The following is a 22,742-nucleotide window of genomic DNA, read 5'->3' as shown; positions in this document are numbered from 1 at the left end:
GCCTACTGCATACACCTACAACCACCAAAGCCTTAATTGTTTTACAAGCTATAACATTTAAAAATGTAATATGCAATGTTTTGAAAGTTGCCTTCAAAGAATTCATTAGAAAATGTTTGTTATATTGTAGTTTTACAATACAGTGACAGAACATGTCAAATAGATTATAGAGTTCACAAAAAGTATCTACTGATTTTCTTAACCAGGATTTAAATTCATTTATAATATACCTCTACTTTCTATTTGAAAATGAAATCACAAATGGTCGATTAAGAAGACGGATCAGCGTACTATTGGGAGTTTATACACATTTTGCGACTTTATTGAATTTGACTTTGCCAACACTGGACGTTCTCATTAGAAATATGTATCAAAATCGCTTCAACGAAAAATCCCCCTATACAGGAAGTCGTCCAATTTGCCAGTGACCTACAACTGTGTGCCGGTTCATCGCAATTGTTTATGTCATAGATTTACCTTTTCCCCCCTCCCACAAAGAATGTTATCAGAGTGTGGCCGATGAAAAACATGTTCAGAATTTCGTCGGTGTCAATTTAATTTTACAAATGACATTTAGATTTAACAAAATACGATCCTCCGGGACAGAACGGGATGTGCCCCCAACGTCCCTGTCAATTTACTGACCCAAGCCGAATCACAAAATGCTTCTCAACTTACAGGCAGGGGAAGAGATCGTCCCCTTGTTAATAAGACGCATTTCTGACCCCTCCCTGGTGAAATTAGCACTGTTTTTTATATATCAATTTTCTGACATTTTTTTTTTTTTTTTGTAACTTGATGTTATCCGTTTGAAACTTGTGTGATACATTTTGAAACATTACATTATTCAGAATGACAAGTCAGTTTTGTTAAATTTGTACCAAAATGCATTATCATAAAACATAAAGCGACAGTCTGTCCCTTAAAATTTAAAGCAAAACTTTGTTTGTTTTTAATTATAAGTAATTTTGATATAACATAATAAAATTGGAAGGATTTCAAATACAACAAAAATTTATTTCAAAATTTTGCTTATTTTTATCTATAGTGGTATTGTACCTTGTTTTTTTTGCCTAATATTCTAGGTACAAATCCTAATTAAAGCCATGATTATTGAAATCAACAAAACACTACCTAAAGCTCGGTCTACACTTTCAAACTAGATTGACAACAAAATTGTAATGTGTCCAAATATGGTAGTGATATGACATCATGTCTATATATGGGCACATCACATGTTTTTGTCACATAAAGTTTGAGAGTGTAGACAGAGCTTTAGCTTTGTGACAGTAAAAATGTATTTTATCTGAGAAACACATTTTCTTTTCACTCTGTACTTGCCATTAACTTCATACACAAATAATAAAAGATCCTTTATTGGTTTATTTTTCATTGGTAACAACAGAGTTTTCATTTTTCAGGTAAACTCAATTAAAACCAGATAAGACGGTCTGAATAGCAGAATTTTGCACCTTTTAATGCTATTGGTTGGCAAGGTAGTGTAGTGTGCTCCGATACATGCTCTTCATGTAAACAAAACCTCATATTTTTAGTAATTTATCGCAATAGTTCAAAGATGACAGTGAACTGAAAGTGAGAATGTATATTAAATTGAACAAGAAGCTAATTAGAAATAATCTTCTTATAATTAAAAATTTTAAAAATGTAGTTATTTTTTCTTTTTTACCAATTGGTATTTCATCAAATTCATAAAAATTTACCCTGCAATAATTTATAAAGGTTTTCACTGACCTCTTTGCTGACCAATATAAAATAATGATATTGACCATTTAACCTAGTAAACTTTTGAGCTCAATTTAGACCATATTGGAGTATCATAATAAAATATGTATTGGTTATTCTAAAAAGGTATGAACTCAAACAATAAGAGCTCCCTCCAAGATCACTTTTCTATGGTCTTCGATACCAAGCAAGTACTAAGATTGATTCTAATTAAAACTTAATTAAGATTAGCTAAATAGTTTTCTTGTACTGAATGTGGGCTTAAGAAGTTTCTGTAGGTTTGTATTACAGGATTAATTGATCATTAATTATATAATAATATTCAAAGAAGTCAAACAAAATATTATTTTTTATTGAATCTTCTGAATAAATATTCCATGCATGAGTGAATTCAGGCAAGCCACAATGGGCATGTGTTTTTACCTTATAGTTGTGCCCCTTTGTTTCTATAAACTGAATCTGCCCCTCTGGTTGCCCTTAAATAATCTAATTTAGTAAATGCTACACTTCACATTGATTTCCTTAATATTTAACCATTGTTTCCGTATTTAATGATAAATGACAATATTTGTATAATATATTGCTTCCTATACAAACTTGTTGAGTTGTCAAACTGACCATCTACATTACACAGTACTGCACAAAGCAGCACATACTGTACATTGTAAGGATGCCACACTATAAAGCTAGTATGACTCATTGTATATACAAAAGGATTTACAAAATGGGTCACTTGTTATGTCAGAAGGTATTGTTATACAGTAAACAAAGATTATTCTGTTTATTTTAATTTACCATCATGCCAAGCTTCGTGTATAAGGCGTGATATTCTTATATTCGCGGGTTGCAAGCCCACCTTGCACCCCTCATGCTTTTCTAAAATATTTTTAAAACTATATGTAGGATACGATTACTGTATGTGGTTTAAATGTAAAATTACTTTATTAATGTTGTTGGCTCCTCAGACATAGCAAGGGAAAATCCAGGATTTTTAAAACAGAGGAGTGCTAACATAGTAATAGGCTGTAAAAAATAGGTCAAAAAGTATCAGTGCATTTAAAAGTTAAGGATTGAACTTGGATTAGGAACATTTGCCACTCCCCCCCCCCCCCCCCAAAAAAAAATCAAAAAAATTGTCAAACTAGCATAACACTTAAAGTTGACACACATGTTCTTTATTGCTAAATTTTCTTTTCATTTTTGGGGTGATTTTTACATTTATTAATGTGTGCGGAAGTAATTAATTTGTACAATTGAAACATAAATTATTATTACTACTCCATTTGAAGTGTGATTAGCTTAATTAAGTGTTGAGTTATTAATTAGCTTTTCCGGCAATTATTCTACAAAAATTTATTTGTAATCGAAAAGTACATATTTTAAAATAATGGATGTTAAAGATTGACTTTGGTTAATGATTACTCTGTAAAATATAGGGTATTTAAATGAATACAGCAGAACCCCTATTACGGGGATAGCTTTAGTGGTGCTGCTGTTGTGTCATTGCTTAAGCTGATATTGAACTACAATAATCAAGTACCTATGGCGTAATAATAAGAATAAGAAGTCAAAAAGCATACTTATTCTATCATTATTTATTATAAACAAATTCATAAGTGAATATAACAATGGGACAAACAATGTAAAACAGAAGCAAGATAATAACTTTAAACATTAAAGAAATAAATAAAAGTCCACATTAAAAAACTACAATTTAATATAAAAAAAAATAAATATAAAAAAAACTACAATTAGATTTGAAAAAAAATAAAACAACCCAGAATGGAATAAAACAGTAGTTGTTTTTCTATATTTTCGTGAATAAATTTTAAAATTTTAATTTTCCAATAAAGTTTTTTCAAATATTGCTTAGTCATTTGGCGTACCACACATATAAAAGTTAATGAACTTTTATTTTATGACTATTTAATATTAAACAACTATTTTTGTTGTTCTATTAATTATTGATGGTAGACATAATGTTGAAAGAAAGTGAAAAACCATCTTGGCACCGCTTTTAAATTACTTGGCAAGGTATATGAGTAGTAAAACTTTACTCCGTACTGTATACCTAATAATACTGTATAAAACCAGATTATCTTATCACCAATACCGTCAAATCTAAAATTGAGATTCTGCAATAAGTTTTTAGTATCAAATTGGAAAAGAGTGATTTACACGCATACTGAATAGTAAATGTATTCAAGTTAAGACTGTGTTCGCACCAATGGCAATAGAGTGGAAATGGTGTTCAGACACACAGCAAGTTTTGTTATTGGATGTATCATCTTCGTGTCATCAAAAACATTGTGATTGGATACTTGGTGAATTACATCAACATCTTACAACAAATTTGTATATTAAACAGTTTCCACTCATATAGTTCAGCATTGCAAGGCACATTGTATACTTACAATGAATGTACAGATTTCTCAGTTTCTTCAGTGTGAACAGAACCTTAGATTATAAATTCCATTTATCTTTAAAATAGACCAATTACTGTTTATCAGTAAAATGAATTAAATCAGTTTGCAATGCAGTGAATATGTATCCACCCTACATTCTTTATAATTTATTTAAAGTAATTATTCAAGAGACAGCTGTGTAAAATGGAAATGACATCATCTAATGAGACAATTTTGATTGTCCTAAATAATTATGGAAATATCCATTATACCGAAAATAATTTTTAATGCATGTATACTTGCTTGTCTTCGTCGATCTAGTTTGTCTTTACTTCGATTATAAGTTTCTGTTATAAGTTTTCCACACTGATAACAATGTGAAAGTTTGTTAATTATTTTGAGACTTCTTTATACGATAAAACATTTATTCCTTAACAATTGTTAATGTCCATTTCCAGGAAAATTAAAATTGTTATTTAGAATGGCTAGATTAGAAGAAGTTATTTAGTCAAGTACAGTAGGGCACAGTGCTTTAAAAAGGAAGGAAGGGTAATCTTACCAAACCTTTTCAAACCACAGAAAATCCTAAATGCATTTGACAAAAACTGCTACTATGTTTAATACCTTTATTCTGTTTTACATTTTATATCATACACAGCATTCATAGCTCTGAACAATGAAAAGATGGATAAAAACTATACAACACTGGACTAGAGTACCAGATTAAACCAAAATGGAGAAGCCTTTCCCCATTTTATCCTTTAACAACAATATTTTAAAATAAAGACTAAATTACAATAATTAAAAAGTTTCACAATTCTTGGAGTTTATGGTATTCCAATTATTCTAAGTATGTTCAGATGATATATTAATAACAGTTTCATATTCTTTTTATCGATTTTTTATTATTAAAAAGATGGTATTTTTCATTTATGCTTTTAGGCTGATGAATTCTGATGGGATAGATAGAGGTTATCTTCTGTATTGTTGGTCAAGGCTAGATATAACCTATTATTAATAAGTAAATACCAAACAATCATTCATTCCAAGTATATCATATATTTTAGTAGAGCAAACTACCAATTTTGATTATTTCTTTCTTTTCCCAAGCAAAGTACATTAATTACAGTACATATACATTTTACTACTATGTTAGGAAATATGCAGATCAAGTGTCAATATCTAAGTGACATAAACATGTTTGGTATCATAGCATGTTTAGTATCGTCAACATGTTTAGTGGCATCAACATGTTTAGTATCGTTAACATGTTTACTATCGTCAACTTGTTTAGTAGCATCAACATGTTTAGTATCGTCAACATGTTTAGTATTGTCAACATGTTTAATATCGTCAACATGTTTAGTATCGTCAACATGTTTAGTATCGTCAACATGTTTAGTATCGTCAACATGTTAAGTAGCGTCAACATGTTAAGTAGCGTCAACATGTTTAGTAGCGTCAACATGTTTAGTAGCGTCAACATGTTTAGTAGCGTCAACATGTTTAGTAGCGTCAACATGTTTAGTAGCGTCAACATGTTTAGTAGCGTCAACATGTTTAGTAGCGTCAACATGTTTAGTAGCGTCAACATGTTTAGTAGCGTCAACATGTTTAGTAGCGTCAACATGTTTAGTAGCGTCAACATGTTTAGTAGCGTCAACATGTTTAGTAGCGTCAACATGTTTAGTAGCGTCAACATGTTTATTTTTGTCAACATGTTTATTTTTGTCAACATGTTTATTTTTGTCAACATGTTTATTTTTGTCAACATGTTTATTTTTGTCAACATGTTTATTTTTGTCAACATGTTTATTTTTGTCAACATGTTTATTTTTGTCAACATGTTTATTTTTGTCAACATGTTTATTTTTGTCAACATGTTTATTTTTGTCAACATGTTTATTTTTGTCAACATGTTTATTTTTGTCAACATGTTTATTTTTGTCAACATGTTTATTTTTGTCAACATGTTTATTTTTGTCAACATGTTTATTTTTGTCAACATGTTTATTTTTGTCAACATGTTTATTTTTGTCAACATGTTTATTTTTGTCAACATGTTTATTTTTGTCAACATGTTTATTTTTATCAACATGTTTATTTTTATCAACATGCTTACTGTAGTATCATCAACATGCTTATTTTTATCAACATTTTTAGTGTTAACATGTTTAGTATCATCAACATGTTTAATGTCAACATGTTTATTTTCATCTTGTTTAGTGTCAACAGGCTTAGTGACATCAACATGTTCATTGACATACAGAATAAATGCTGACAACAATGTGTTTGTTTATTGACAATTTTTATTGTATTTTAGTGTAGTTTTTAACATTTGCGTGTACTTTCCACTTCACGGCAATCACATTAAGATGTGTAATATTCTAGTCAATTTTAATTGTATTTGTTATTGTAAAGCAAACAGATGTTAAAAACAGCCCCTTCGTGTATTCCCGTGTTACGAAAGACTCCAGTCTTATATTGTCTCATGAATTGACTATTCACAACTACATGCATAACCTCTCCTATGGGAATCCATATGTATTATCTTTATCAGTATTTATTATACATAACAGTACTATGAGGTTCTTAATGATCTGTTATAAAGCAGACCTATTTGTTAGTAAATACTCGACTTGTTAGTACATTATGTACAATAGTTTCACATTTATTTTGAAGAGAAGATTATACAATAAAGCTAAATTAACCTTACCCCAATTAGTATATTAAAAAATGCATAGAATTTTAAAGACATCGAATGAGGAGGTGTTGTAATTATAGTGATACAACGATAAGGTGTGAAAAGTAATATTAAAGTTAAGAAATAAAGTAAAGATTCTGAATGAAAAGGTTGTTCTTGACTGAAAACTTTGACTGAAATAAATATGAATCACATTTGTCTGGCGTTAAAAAAAACTCTTACACTATACACGTCTCCCTCCAATTGTCCAAGACCACTTGGACCACAAGGGGAATTGCTTAACTTCGCCAAACCATCGTTTTTGGTCTCTCCTGATTATATACCACCAGATTTGTTAAAGCTTAGAATTGTATGACGTAATTCAATTAGTAATTTAGGAAAAAAATGACTTTTTGTCTGTAGATTGGTTACATATTTAACTTGATATTTTTAGCAGGATTGATTAGATCAGCTGTCAGCTGTTATGAACCTTTATATAACCTTTGAACTCCACAGGGATCACAGAGAATGGTGCATACAACTCTGCAGTGTTTTAGCTATAACAATGCTGTACAGTTATCATAAGATCACATAGAATTAAAACCGTAAGCCCCAGTACAGTAAAAAGCGGATTTGATCATTTTGCTGTGGTTTTAATCTTTGTGTTTCAATAAAGATTTAACTCCCATTAACACAGAAAAAAAAACTGTAGTTGTCCAAAAGGTCCGAAATCCATTGACAGAGTAGCAGAAATTCGGATGCAATTAAACTTTTTTTTTAAATCGATTTTTATAGAAAGTTTGTTTTTTTCAAAATGTATTAAGAAATAAAAAACACATTTTGGGAATATAGGTTGGGAGACTTTCTATTTTACATAGTTTCTTATAGTTGTAGAATTGTATAATACTGAAACTTATTGACAATAATTTCTTAGTGAATGCCGTAATTATCATGGAAAATGTTGAATTATTGTATCTAAATATTATGGATATTTGATACTTATAATTGACTACAAAAATTATTTACTAATACTATTATTTCCCAATCACAGCAAAAATTCACAGATAGATCACAAAAAGTCCAGTATGAAAAGCCCAGATAGATATTTAATACTTATCAATGAATACAAAAATTAAACTGTAGTCTCAATCACAGAAGAAATTAACTGGTACTAGCTGATCACAAAATGTCCAATATGAAAAGCCCAGAAAACTTAAGTTACCTCTCATGTAACTTATTATTCTGGACAAAGGTCGGTGAAACTGGCTAAGCGAGTTTTACATAGCTGTAAATCTAATGGAAAAATACAATATCTTATTTTTTAAATTTTTTTTTCCATAGACTGAGAGGAGTATGAGTTAGCAAGATGACAGACAGTTGGAACCCAAGCAGTCAGAGTGGGAACCTCTCCGACGAGGACCCCGGCAACGATGCGGAAGGAGTATGGAGTCCGGAGATTGAACAAAGCTTCCAGGAAGCATTAGCAATTTATCCGCCGTGTGGAAGGCGGAAAATTATCCTGTCTGATGAAGGCAAGATGTATGGTACGATATCTTTCACTTTTTACGCAAGTTTTATCTGAATTCCCAGAGTTCAACTCTCCCAATTCCGGACTCTCTGAAAACCAGAAAACTCTCCCAAAACCAGACTTTCTGAAAGATCCCAATTTCCTCTTTACCATTAAAACATTCTAAATACAGTAACAGACTTTCTGGAAAACCAGACATATTTGGCCAGCCCAAAGGTGTCTGGTATTGTAGTTGTACTTGTATAATGCACACATCAACTAATGATTAAATTTTCTCATCGCAACTTATGTACAAAGTAATTTAAAAACTACAAAAAATGTTCAATACATCATACATTGTACATTTCTATCCTAACAAATTTTTCAAAAATTTCTATTATTTCATCACCAAAAATAATTTGCTTTGTTTACACACTCTTTTTTTCGATTGGAGTTAAAGTCAACTTTGCGGTTTAACTTGTTTTGCATTCAAACATACTTGGTCTGATATTATATCAATGTTAACAGAGAGAGATATATGAGAAAGAGAGTTAGAACTCACATTTACATTGGTTGTTTACTCTGATATTGTTTATCACCATCATGGTTAAGATTTGGTAAAACCTGTAAAACTGTGAAATTATTCAAGTGCGAACAATGGTCAAATTTACCTTTGGTAAAGTTTCTTTACTTAATTTTAAACACGTGCTAATGAATGAACTTTGTGTAATATAGATCAGAGTTAATTAGAGGTGATAATGGGATGGTCTTCGGATTAAACCATTATCTACAGTATATTAACTCCTTTTCACGGATTGATCATGTCAATTACTTTAGAGATCAGTCATGTTGTCATTTGTAAGCATTTCAATACTATTATTTTATTGCGCAAAACAATTGGGTGTTTTACCCATTTTATACTATCACTCACACCAGGGAAGTTTAATTAGGTTTAGTGGTGTGGTACACATACACCAGGCTTGATAGAAGCTTAATTCATCGTCTGTGTTAACTCTGATTGAAATAGGCACGTAAAGCAACAACCATTGTGATTTGCTAAATAATGGTGATATTGGATTAAAAAAAACATTGATTCATGCAAAAGTTATGCGATATTTATAGTTGGTTGATTACAATACAGCTCTAAAATAAAAAATGATCTATCAGATCACTATGGCATAAATGGGTTCAACCCGAGTTCATTTCACAGTTTTTGGATCTTTTATATTTTCGGTAGTGTGATGAGGATGGCCTCGGATTTAAACTTGTGTTTCTCTCAAAGTTGATTGTAAAAGGGAAATATATAGTTTTATCTCTGGTTTTGTGTAGGTGGCCAAGGTCAGAGGTCAGTTTACTTCTACTGTAGTAGCAAGGAACAAATGTTGATAAACCTGTTTTTCAACCACAAAAGTTGTGTATACAATAAATGCAGTGTGTAACACCTTAGTGCTGACCTTTCGGTTGGAGTTTACTTATTACTGACTGCCTAGTAGGATATAAGTGTTGTTTTAAGAACAAGGTTACCCAGATACGAAAATATGAAATAGCTGGAAACAATTTAACAGGCAATACAAAAAACAACAAATTATAAATATTGGTGTAACACAAAAGGCCGCTCCCAAGGGGGTTGTATGGTTCACCCCAGGGAGGGTGGTTTTATACGCCCTTTGAGTACGAACGAATCACTCTGAATCATTAAAGAACAGTTACTGTTTTGTATCTTTAAAAAAATCTATAAAAAAATATGGACTTAATTAGTTTTGTAAATATACCAAGAAATCCATGTAAAAGGAAGTTTGCCATAAATGAAGTTTAAACACGAGCAATAAAAATTACTCGAACATCTTATTTCAATTAAACCCGATCTGGTGTCTTTGATCGGCTTAGCTCTAGCAGAGAGCCAATTACAATTCAGTTTCATTTAGTACATATTTTTTCAATCAGATATTTTTGTGTAGTCCTGATTAAAAATGTTCTTAACTGGAAAATATTTAAAAAATCGTTTTAACAATAGATTATGTATCCTGAACTGAATTTATTAAAATATTTTATCACAAAAAAAGTATGCAATTTGAAAATTTCATGTTTAAATTACTGCAAGATATAATAAATATTGTAGTGCTACAGTATTATCAATTTTAGATAATCAAAAATTGCATCCTGTAGTGTTTAATTGGACAGGCAACAGTTTAAATTTTGAATATTAAAAAATGTAAGTTTATTAAACCAAAACTTATATTAAGCTTAATATAATGTTTTTAAAAAATGTTTTTTGTTAAATCTGTTTTATTTTTCTGTTAAATAGTTAATTTCTTCAATGTGGTATACAGTGACTTATTTCTTCTTTGTAAAGTAGACTGTATGAGTCACTTTGTCAACTAGCCAAGATTGATAAATATTGAAATATTTTTTCTACACTGTTATAAATTGTTTTGCGAAAAAATAAATATCGGACCAGTAAATCAAATACTTCAAAATCGTGAATGTTAAATCTGTTATATAAATTACCGTTAGTTGGTCAAACAAAAATCCAACTGCTTTTAAGTCATCCAACAAATAAAAATGTATTATAGCATCTGTAGTATTACATTACTCCTATAATTATTTTTATATATTAATTTTTCGAAATGTCAACCATGTGGCAACCCATATATAATGTTGTTTTATGTGTATTTTTTTTGTGCAACACCTGTTTGCGATCGAACCGTTTTTCTTAGAGGTATTCTTCGGGTAATGTATGTGAAAAGCGGGAATTTTCAATTGATCACGTCAGAGCTGAACCAGCTGCTAAACTTGTTGTGTGCAATTCATAGGTAAGAAAAGTGAATGGTGCTGTATATTGGGTGTTACCTGCTTTTTAGAAAACCAATCTCCTGTATAGTTCTTATAGAGTTGTGTTCAATCAAGCATGATAGGAGATCCATTTGTTTCTTTTGAGTGTTAACACAATGATTGGTTTTAACAACTTCGCCTATTCTTTTGACAAGCTAAACCGGCTTTTGTCAAATCCATTTCGTCAACTCAAACAAAAGTTTTTGAAAAGTGTGGATAACAGAGAGTGGTGGTTATACAGTTTTTATAGTGATTGAGGAAATAAAAATTGAAAGGTTTAGGGGTCAAATTTAAGTATAAATACTATTCTACATCATAAGTGCGATTATTTTTTTGGTAGCTTGCAATGAATTTGTTTCCTTGTTTTAACTATAACAGACTGCTCCTGGTTACAAATTTGTTATTTTATAAATATATATAATTTTTTCTGATTTTCAATGGTTTACAATCGTCAATCGGGTAACTATTTGTAATAAAATAATATTTTCTTATGTAAATTTTATCGTTCTTTCGATTTTTCCTAAAGAAAAATTCTTCAAATTTACATAGATGACAGTAACTTTTTGTGAATTCCTTATCTTATAACATGAAAAAGTCAGGTAGCATCACTTTTTTTTTAAAGGGGCTTATTTCTTAACACCTTTTTGAAAAACAAGTGGGATCAATGTTGTTGCAAAGGTTGAAATTTTATAAGCACTAGAAATATTGAACCCGGAGTTACCCTTTAAGTGTTTAGATAATTTTAGAATTGGAAAAAAGTATAGTACATCATTAAATTATAAGATTTCATTCTGTGAACTTATGTGATATGTACTGTGATGTCTCTTTTGATTGACTATGCAATTGTGCCCAAGGAACTGCTATATTGATTGCTTATTATTGTAGGCCAGAGTTTAGATAGTCTATATAATTATTTTGGATCTCGATCAAGTATAATCCCACCTTATGGTTGTCAGTAAGTTTTATTGTCGCCAATCGCAGGGTTATTTTGTTCAAGGCAATAATTATATTTTTTATGGCTATTAATATAAACTTGTTTCATGATTTGTACAAATATCAAATTGTTTAATTGCGTTAAAAATTGACAAATATGTGCCGCAAACAAGTGATGCTGTTAGCACAGTGTTCAATAAACATCGCAGTCAAGCAAGTTGCAGTAAAATAAATGTCCTAGTCAAGTATAGCAAAAAAAAAGCAGTAAAAAAAAGCATCGTAGTGAAGTAAGCATCTATTCAATTCGCACTTCGATGCCAAATTGCTACAACCAAAACTACACAGCCATCATTAAAAGTAGGCATCGTTGTAACCGACATGATCAAATAAGCTGCACAGCGCTACAACTAAAGAAGTGCCACCATCAGTAAAACATTTCTAAATTCACTGAAACCTAAAAAAGGTTGAAAACACTTATAGTAGGCCTAATCAGTATTGTGTCTGATAGGTTTAACCATTTTCCTCCATGGTTTAACCTAATTTATCAAGTCGCAACTGTTTGTTCAGATTTGTTTACTCAGACAGAGACTGACTGCTGAGTGACTTAACAGTATACCAGTCATGTAAAAGCTTTATGTAAACGCTGATTATGATTGGTCAATGTTAGCTGTATCTAACACCAGGACCTGTCAGGTCAAAGCAGAGAAAACATTTTCTATAAATATGAGCGAAAGGATGAAAAAGATTGACCAATAAATTGCCTCACAACTTATATTATAATATTCGATTAAGCAGTTTTCCAATGACCATTTTTGTTTTTAAAAATTGTATCTATCATTTTATCTCCTACAAAAGAAGTGAAACCATTTATTTCTAATTAAGCATCACCTTTCTCCCCTTATTTTTGAGCTGCCTCTGTTAAAAAAAATAAGTTTAATTTCATTAATAAAATCACAACATTCCCTGAAATTTATCTTATCTATTTAAGGTTAACGCTTAACAAGATTTTTTTTTGCTGGTGGTTCTCCAGAAAAAGTGCCATATAGTTTAAATTTAGAATTTGTTTTTACCATAAAAATTCTTGTCTTGGGAGAGTCAACTGTATTTTCATGTTTATCATGCTATTAGTTATTAAAGTTTCATTTAAAAGGGAAAACAATTAAATTAAAACATAAAAAAATACATAATTTTATTATTGTTATTCTACTTCTGTAATTCACAAATTGATAACTGATATAATGTAGCCGTATTTCCATGTATGCATGCATTCTTTTATAATTTAATCTGAATGGTATTTAATTAGTGTGATCTCTGTTACGATTATCATCATGTTTTCTTTTTTAATGAATTTCCAAATTTTAATCTTAAGGAATTAAATTAATCCGACATTGTAATGTCAAATTTAATCACACAGAATTCTAACCAATGTGGTGTAAATCAGGATTAATTTAAAGTTATTATATAAATATAAGATGACTTTATCTGGTAGTAGGCCTACAGTAGAATCCTTATTAAAGGATACCTTTTGGATCTATAATAGTTGTGTCCTGAATATCGGTAAGCTGTAGTGTTTTATCCCTACTAAAGAGATTGTATCAATTTTATCAAGAATTATGTTTATTCAGATACCATGCTTATGGCAACTAGAAGGAATATTTTTGGTATACCAGAAATAGGTCCACCAAAAAAAAAAAAACATTAAAAAAAACAGAACCAATCTTATAAACCATTTCAAAATAATATCCAAATGATTCTAATCTTGTCGGCAAAAGCCGTTCTGTATACAGATTTTTTTGGAGCAATTTTTAGCTGACATGCAATTGGCGGTCTCCAATTTTACCTCACCCCAGAAGTTTTTTTAATAGCATGATAATTATCTTTTTTGATTTTTTTACTCGGTAGATTTTTACTTTTTACAAGCATTGTAAATTTGATCAAAATAAACACTGCCAAAGATTTTCCCATAAATGAAATGTTATGCTTATATCTGTGATGTTGATATTCATATTTGTAATAATAATAATAAAACCTGTAACTTAATTAAGCAAGTATAGAAGTCAACTACTAAATGGTGTTATTAACTATGTAAATGACCCATCACCTCAATGGGCATGTAACCTAAGCCTCTAACTAGCATCACTGTGGCATCCCCGCTAATGGCTCAGAATCAACTGTTATTGGACCCTCTTTGTCTTTACATAGAGGGCACACTACAGTATTAGTCATGTGTTTTTGGTTTCGGAAGTGAAAACCATTTGGAATTAATATACAATACTATTAATAATAACATTAATTATCAGTCATCTATCAACTGTCAAGCACCTGAAAATATCTGGCGTAGCCAAAATATGGGTGGAGTTGGACTTAACTTTTAATACAAACATGGAAACATTGGTGAAATACTTCAGAGAGTGAATAAATGACTACTTCTTGAAAAGTTTATCATACCATATGGAATGCGCCTTTTATACCAAATGTTTACTAGAAAATTGTTTTACTATAAATGTGCTTTATATAGCTGCCTCTATCATTTATTTAAATTGTTTTAGCTCCATATAATGTTTGACCATGCTTTACACCAAGTCTGCCAAAAATAAATCTTTTTAACTTGGAAATCCCTTGTTTTACCATCTTTTCCCTCAAAACAATTTGTGACAATGTGATTTTTTTTAGAATTTCTAACTTTTAAATACTACTGTATTTTCTAACCAAAAGTGTTATTGTATATATTTGAGTCATTTTTAGAGCCGTGCATAATGATGTTAGCTCTGTGTATATTTGTTCAAGTGTCTTTACAATGAAAACATGTTTTTATTTTAAAAGAATATTAACAATACTCAATTTTGGCTCACTGGTTCTATTGTTGTTTTTTTTTATTCTATTGTATCACAGCAGTGTATATTGAACGATGAATTTGTGGATAGGAGATTCCACAACAATAGTTGAATAACCCTGAAAAGCCCAACTATAGTTTAAAGGTTTATATAAGATTTTTACTTCACAAACAGCACTGTTCTAATGACTTTTGACCTTTAAACAAATCGCTTTTCTACATTATAAGAAGTATAACAATGATCATGTCTGGGTTTGATGGCTATAAATAATGTTTTCATCTTGGCCGGTTCACAGTTGTATTTCTTCGGGCGTCTTTGTAGACCTAAAATAGATACTTAATCTTAAATCTTAATGTGCTCACTTCATCCAAAGTACTCCATGTTTTTTAATGATCTCTTGCACTTTGGTAGGGTTACATAGTTCGAAAAACAATTTTCCTAATAAAATATATTGTTAACGTTTAATGAAATACCAACAAAGTTTAGTTATGTTTTTATTTTCTAAAATTTTCCATGGTTTTTTTTTTATTTAAAATTGTATGATTTTTTTACATAAATTTTACAAAAAAGGAAATTTTGTATAAAAAATCAAATTGAATGGAATATGATAGAATTGATGCATAATAATGTACTAATAATAATTAGTTGTTAAAATAATGTTTGTGGTAAACAATAAACAGAATTTATTTTAGAAATTAAACATTCTGAATTATCAGTCCATATTTGGAATAGAAAAATATCAAAATATAATTATTCACAGAAAAATAACACAAAACGGAAGAAGGTTATTGCTATTGTACAAACAGTTTGTATTTAATAATAGTGATGATGTATGGCTGGAAATATAAACGATATTTTGAAAAATAATAGTGTTTATAAGGAAAGAAAGTTTCCGGTGATATTTGTTAGAAAATTGTAGAAATAGTTTTTCATATTGTCGTATATCACTTATTAATGAATAAAACATTTGTGTATTCACAATATTTATGTCATTACTCTGTTTTATTCTTTTATATTACTTGCGACAATAATAAAATTATATTGTGTCAATTTCATCACATACTGTTAAAGAAATATTTAAAGTATTTGACGAAATGAGCACATTGTTGGTATAGTAGCAACATGTGACTTAAATATGATTCAAGTTATTATCTGCTGCATAGCGCCGAATAAACCGATTATTTTAAAAATGTAATTTTTATATTGACTGCATTTTCTGCTCAATTTTTGCTCCAGAATAACCATTTAAATCAGTGGGTGGTTGTTGACAAAAATTATTTACCCAAAATGCAATTTTGAATGGGTGTTTGTAACTGGTTGTTTTGCACTGCCTTTTAACTGTTTACCACAAAATTGTCCTGTTTCTGCTCCCAAGAAATTTGGAGTTAATTTAATAACACCGTTTTTCACCGATTATTTTTATGCAGCAGAAACAGGACCTATATCATTATATGATCCAAAAACTACTGTACCAAACTATCTAAAAAAATATAAATAAATATATTTATTTGACAGAATTAAGTTGACAGAATTAAGTTGACAGAATTAAGTTGACAGTATGATGACATGATTGTTTCTGCAATTAATTTAATTTTCCTTTTAAATTTCATTTCTGATATATTTTTTTGTGGATTGAAAAAATGCAATTCAATACAATTTATTGGCCTTTCCCCCTTTCCACTTATTCATTCAATAATGATAATTAAACCATAAATAATAGTTTTCTTGCGAGTATTTGACTGATAAAATTTACATAAATCGGGTAACAGAAGAACATATGAAAGCAAGTGCAACAAGTAATTGTCTCGATTCTTATGACCCTAGGACAATAATGTAACGTTAAAATCAGGTCGCAAATGTGACGACGCAAGCAATACACAAATAATTATGTCGATCTTGATGTGTTAGGCCTAAAGGGTTTATTGTATAAAAGAATTTCACATTCGGTCGTTATAGAAGTACTCGTAATCAAACCAAAATAAGATTAAATTATATTTATGAATGATTACTTTGTTTTGTCAACCCTAAAGGTATGGTATTTCTTAAGTTCAGAGTGTTGAAGAATTATTATTAAGCAAGGAGTGTACAGTACAAACACCATCAAAATCTAACATGTTTTCTAACTGGTTAAATGTTGTTTCTCCTTTTGAATTAAATTTTTTTTCTGAAAATTGACATAAACATACAGAGCTTGAACCCAAAGCCTCTGGATTGAGAGTCAAATACTCTACCTACGGTAACCACTGCGACATCGACAGTTGTATGTGATAATATTGAAAATAACATTTTATAAAAATATTTGTGGTATGTTATGGAAGTAAACTGAATGTATTGCGTATCCAAAATATAATATGTGGGGAAAGAAAATCAATTTTAGTATTTAATTAAATAAATAAAAATGATAATTACTGTACATTTTTTTTAATGTTTGCCAGGTTCTATCTAGGTTAGGTTATACATTACTTATTATTGTCATCTTAAGATAATTTATTCATATATTCATTTAATCATTGAATTAAGTAATAAAAGTAATTAATATTGTTTGTAATAGATATTCACAACAATGTAATAAAACTATATGAATAAAATTGATCACTTCTAATTAATTTAACATGTTATTATGATATGAACTTTAAACTAAAATATGTCAAATATGTAAATCAATCTTTTTTTAAGAAATAAAAATACCATATTTATTTGAATAAACACCACGTTTATTTGAGGGAAGCATTTATTTGGGGAAGCCTTTATTTTTTTTGGTTGTAATAATGGTAACATAATAAAAACTGTAAATATGAATAAATATAAAACAATTAATATAAAAAAAGTGATAAGTAGATCATGGCAGTCAATGAATTCTACTACAAATATAAATGTCTTATAATACAAAATTGTGTATATAATGTTTTTGAGGAAATAAAGAAATGCCTCAGCCTTGGCGATAATGTCTTATGTTTAATGGGTGGGGGTGGGAGGAGAAGAATTTATTCAAAGTGTGGTGGTAATTCAAATAAATATGGTATTCTCCCTATTCAAAGATGGTAACATACAACTGCTTGTAAAGTAAACTTTTGTTCAATAAATCTGCCGTTTCCATCCTGAATAAAATGACGAATAGATGTTCTAAAATGTATATACTTTTTTGTCTTAATCTTTACAGGTCGTAATGAACTTATAGCTAGGTATATTAAACTCCGGACAGGGAAATCAAGATCACGAAAACAGGTGAGGATAATAATTGATAGATATTTATAAATACTGATTAATATGTAATAGTACAGTAATAATAATATTGATAATTTTTATTAGCCAAAATGTTATAAATATGGTATTATGTCATCTGCAAGTTTCAATTTTAAAAATGTCTCTCATAATGGGTGTTTAACCCTATATTAATTCCTGCCATTCTGAGGTTAAAACATTAATTTTAAATCAAAATTCATCAATATATCAATTATGAAATATGGTATGCCGTGCCAAGTTTCAATATCCTTAATGGGATGAATGTACTTTTTTAATTAGTAATTGCTAATACTTCAAAATTTGATCGAACACCGCTTTTTTTTTTTTCAAAGTTATTAACGCTTTACATATCTAAATTTAACACACAAAAAAAATTGATTTTAGTATAAGAAAGAAAAATATAAATCAAATGAAACAAAAATCAGGTTTTGATTTGGATTTGTCTTTATTTGAAAAATGAATCTTAAAATTATTTTAAAAAGTTGTAATACATAATATATTTGTTTAATGGAGAAGTTTATGGTTTATCCAAAAAATAAATTAAAAAAAATGTCATAATAATGTAAACAAAATGTTGTACTATAGTAACTGCGTTATAAAAATGTTGACATTGTCCTTAACATATACCCCTTTCACACCAAAAGGGGTAATATATACTAAAGTCCTGTATATTGTATGTACTGTATAATGAAATTGTCACTTCCACTATTGTAAATTATAAATTCAAATTGTACTCTAATCTATATGAATAATACCCTGACCTGAATATATCGCCAAAGTACAACGTAATCTTAAAACCGACGACAAAATTCTAAAACACAGCTTTGTTACCGATATATCCTTTGACCAATATTGTCTATGTATAATGTTCTGCTGCCATTGGACAGCCTCTATCAGATTTCTGAGCCAGTAATGAAACGATTCAATCTCAAACATTGTATCATTAATCAAATATAATTAATAAGATAACAAGAGATGGAATTTTGAAGTCACAATATCTAGGTCTCAAAGAAATTGCGGATGTCGTATAATCTCTAAATAACAATTGTGATCTACATTCTTCTCGACGCGCCTCATGTCATTGTATCGGAAATTGAACCTGCTGTTGATTGTATCCATGTTTATTAAATGACCTTTGACATTTTAAATATTACAATGAATATTATTAAGTCGCCAAGATATATTAATCTGCAGTAATTAGCTTTTTAGTCATAGTGAGATTCCAACATAGTTTTGCAATTTTTAATGAACAAACAATTAACTTAATCTTTGAACTTCGACATTGAAAATATTCAAATGAATTATAAATTTAAATTCTACGCAAATCATTATAAATGCCTTTTACCAGGCTTCCAAAATCTAGAATCGAATACACTAACCAGGTTTTCTTCATATGTAGACACATTTCAACATATTAAATTATAGTGTTTTTATTAACAAAATAATGTACTCGCAACATAATTATTTAGGATATTAAAATTTATATAATTATTCTATAAAAACAACAAATAAATTATTTAAACTGAAATTTTAACAGAATTTATTTTATTACAGAATGCTTTACACAAAAAACAATCACTATCTTTAAACACTTTAACAAAAAGAATTTAATCGTTTTTATTATTTTTTCATCCAACAAATATTGAAGTTGACAATACTATATTTTAGCCAGCTATAAATAGTAAATAGTGTTTGATAAACATATCTACAGAATGAATGACATTCATTTACTTAGGCTATTTGGATATTTAGAAAAAAACAAAACTGTACCATTTTTCTTCCCCTTAAAATCCGGAAGCGTGATGGAGTCGTGATGGAGCTGAACGGTTTTTACCAACAGCTGTCTAGAAAAAAAATGTTTTGCTATTCTATAAGGAAGTGTCTGGAATAATAAATTTTTTTCCTTTAAAAGTACCAACAAAAACAAGTGTATTTTCACTTTTTCATGTTTCTCAGAATTTTAGAATTCAATTGTTTTATTAAAATTTAAAACTTTGTTAACTTTTATTGTATAATAACTAATTTCATACAGTATTAGTAAACTATGATATGAATAACAATTATATTTGTTGTAATGTGTCAAAAGCTTTAAAATGTTTAAGATCACACTTTAAAAATCAATTTTTATTTGTGTTTTTAATCTTAGTTGCATTAAATTGGCTCCAGAACTATGAAAATGGCATTTATTAAAAACTTTAATGCATATTTTACTATAATTTTGACAAGTAACATTAATTAAAAACGATTCAATTGAGCCTATTCATGCGTATGATTGATTGCAGTACAGGTCTCGTTTCAAATTTGCTTTCATAAAACGCGACGGAACGAAGGTTCTCTTATTTCAGCGCCACAATTAGAAATGTTCCTAGGCTGTGATGGAAACGAGATTTCCGTTGATTACGTGCCATTATTTGAAGTCTTAAAATTGATGCATATTTTATTGGAATTTAAGCTTTGATGTATTACAGAAAAGAAGTAATTGCTAAACATCAATTTTAAAGGTTTTGTATTGATTTTAAAGTCCTTTCTGTAAATTGTATATATGAGACGCTCTTTAATTTCCAAAGAGTTGGTCATAAACTTTTATCCAATGAAATCACTTGAATTGTAATGTTGTTGCTCATATTTAAAAATGGAAATAAATTTTACTTAAATTGAAGTGAAATTTTAAAACAAAGAAACCCTTACACAATGTACCAATTTATTAACAATTGTTGTGTACCCCATTATTTTTATTATGATATATAAAAAAATAGATAGGGTTGAGGGCATTCTTAATTGAAACATGTGGTGTATATAATATAAAATATTATGTATGATGACATAAAACATACTTATAAAATATGATTTAACTTATATTTTCTTGAAAGATTTATCTTTCACTTTGATATTAAATTTTATGATCATCTTTTACTATGTTTTATTAGTCTTCTTTTTTCTAAAGTTCTTTGGGATTCTTTGTATTGAGTGGTCTATGGCTAGCTCTGAGAAAACATTGTAAAGTGTTCATTTAAAAGTGGGAGTGTCGTTGTTGGATACGCTATCACACTAGAAACATGTCAATATACAGTAAAAGCCCCTAATTAGAGGACACGTTCGTACCACTTCGCATCGCCTAGCAACAACGAGGAATCAACATCAACTTTTTGTATTGTACTGTATGCGCTCAGTGTACAGCCCAGTACAAGGCGATGTGAACATTATATTATTCTTGATTTATAAGTTAATAGTTACAATACTTTCAACATTTTGTGGAAGAACAGTGAATTTTATTATTTGTTTTCTATAAGAATCGTGTATCAAAACGAGTTAGCAAAAACTCTTGAATCTCCATTTGATACAGTTTACAAATGTGTGCCTGGAGCTAGCCTTTCACTCAACAGCTATCAGTGTTGTATCGTTTTATGTTTTATTATTATTTATTGTTTTATTTATGGTGTCATTACTTTTGATTTTATTTGGTATTAAAGTCTTTGTAATCCACGCAATATTCTGATCCTTGCATCGTTATGCCATCTGTTTATTCTTCTATGTTTTTGCGTGCAAGCGTCACAGCCGATGCGTATATAAGATCGCTTTACACCCACTATGATCCACATTGTCGCAAGAGGCACTTTTGGTGAATTGCCAACTTTCTGCTGTTTGCACTTGCGTGTGAAGTTTGCGTATCTCTAAAATCTCGTTCTTCAAAATCTATTAACTTTTGTTTGTATTAGACGTACGCACAAACTCGGAGCTTACGTTTGTATACGTAAACAGCGGCTACTTAACTTTCGCATATTTTCTTCAGTGTAACCACTTTGCTTTGATTTCGTGTTGAAGGCACTTTGTATTTGTGGCACTGGTTTTTCTCTCACGGCTTCTTCTTGCCTTTTTGCCTATCTCTCCTAGGTTTCTAGCCATATACAAGTGTTAGCCAGGCGCAAGGCCAGGGAGCTACAGGCAATGTGTAAGGTAGGCTATTAGCACGGCTTGCATTTTATTACATTCAACCTACCTGCATGTCTTAGAATGTGTTTTTGATTTTCTGCTTTTTGATCAGGTTTCGAGTCATATGCAAGTACTTGCGAAGCGCAAGTCCAGAGACGTCAAGCGAACGATAAAGGTAACATCATGTTTACATTCATTTATCAAAAAACCAAAGGTTGCGTTAAAATTTTAAAAAATTTTCCAACAAATCTTTTAACTTTTCTAATTTCTCCCGGAAGGTCATGTTATACAAATTTAACTGAAAGTATAAATTGTTCTTTTGTGTCTGTTCTCCTTTGACCTGACTAAAACCTTTGAATCCGCATTTAAAACCACAAATAATTTAAGTCCTATGTGAAGCATTATATTGTTAATCCTAAAATTAACAGCTTTCCATTATTCATGATTTACTTTAAAAAGTAACAAACGTCTAATTGTTCTTATTTTTGTAATGAAAAAATATTAAATTGTACTTTTTAAATTATCACACTATTAATTAACCTTTTTCTCATTTATTATCTATTATTTTTAGAAAATGTTAACTTTTTTTTTGTTTTTATTTGAGAAATAAAAATTATTGATTGATTGATTGA

At 29.5% G+C, this 22,742-nt stretch overlaps 1 protein-coding gene across 2 annotated transcripts in view; it reads left to right on the top strand.

Moving 5' to 3' along the window:
• LOC140040147 (transcriptional enhancer factor TEF-1-like) overlaps window positions 1–22,742 on the top strand; it is a 57,408-nt gene that overhangs the window by 16,716 nt on the left and 17,950 nt on the right. The window contains exons 2-4 of one of the 2 annotated variants that reach the window (XM_072085847.1): window positions 8,173–8,375; window positions 18,098–18,162; window positions 22,223–22,285. In XM_072085847.1, the coding sequence (XP_071941948.1) occupies window positions 8,198–8,375; window positions 18,098–18,162; window positions 22,223–22,285 (306 nt within the window). In that variant the 5' untranslated portion in view covers window positions 8,173–8,197. Of the gene's footprint in view, window positions 1–8,172; window positions 8,376–18,097; window positions 18,163–22,071; window positions 22,135–22,222; window positions 22,286–22,742 lie in introns of both variants that reach the window. The other variant, XM_072085848.1, reaches the window with a different exon arrangement.

The sequence above is a fragment of the Antedon mediterranea genome, chromosome 2, assembly GCF_964355755.1.
Source record: "Antedon mediterranea chromosome 2, ecAntMedi1.1, whole genome shotgun sequence".
Classification (NCBI taxonomy): Eukaryota; Metazoa; Echinodermata; class Crinoidea; order Comatulida; family Antedonidae; genus Antedon; species Antedon mediterranea.
The sequence above is the reverse complement of the archived record's forward strand: the minus strand, read 5'-3'. Positions and strand labels throughout refer to the sequence as shown.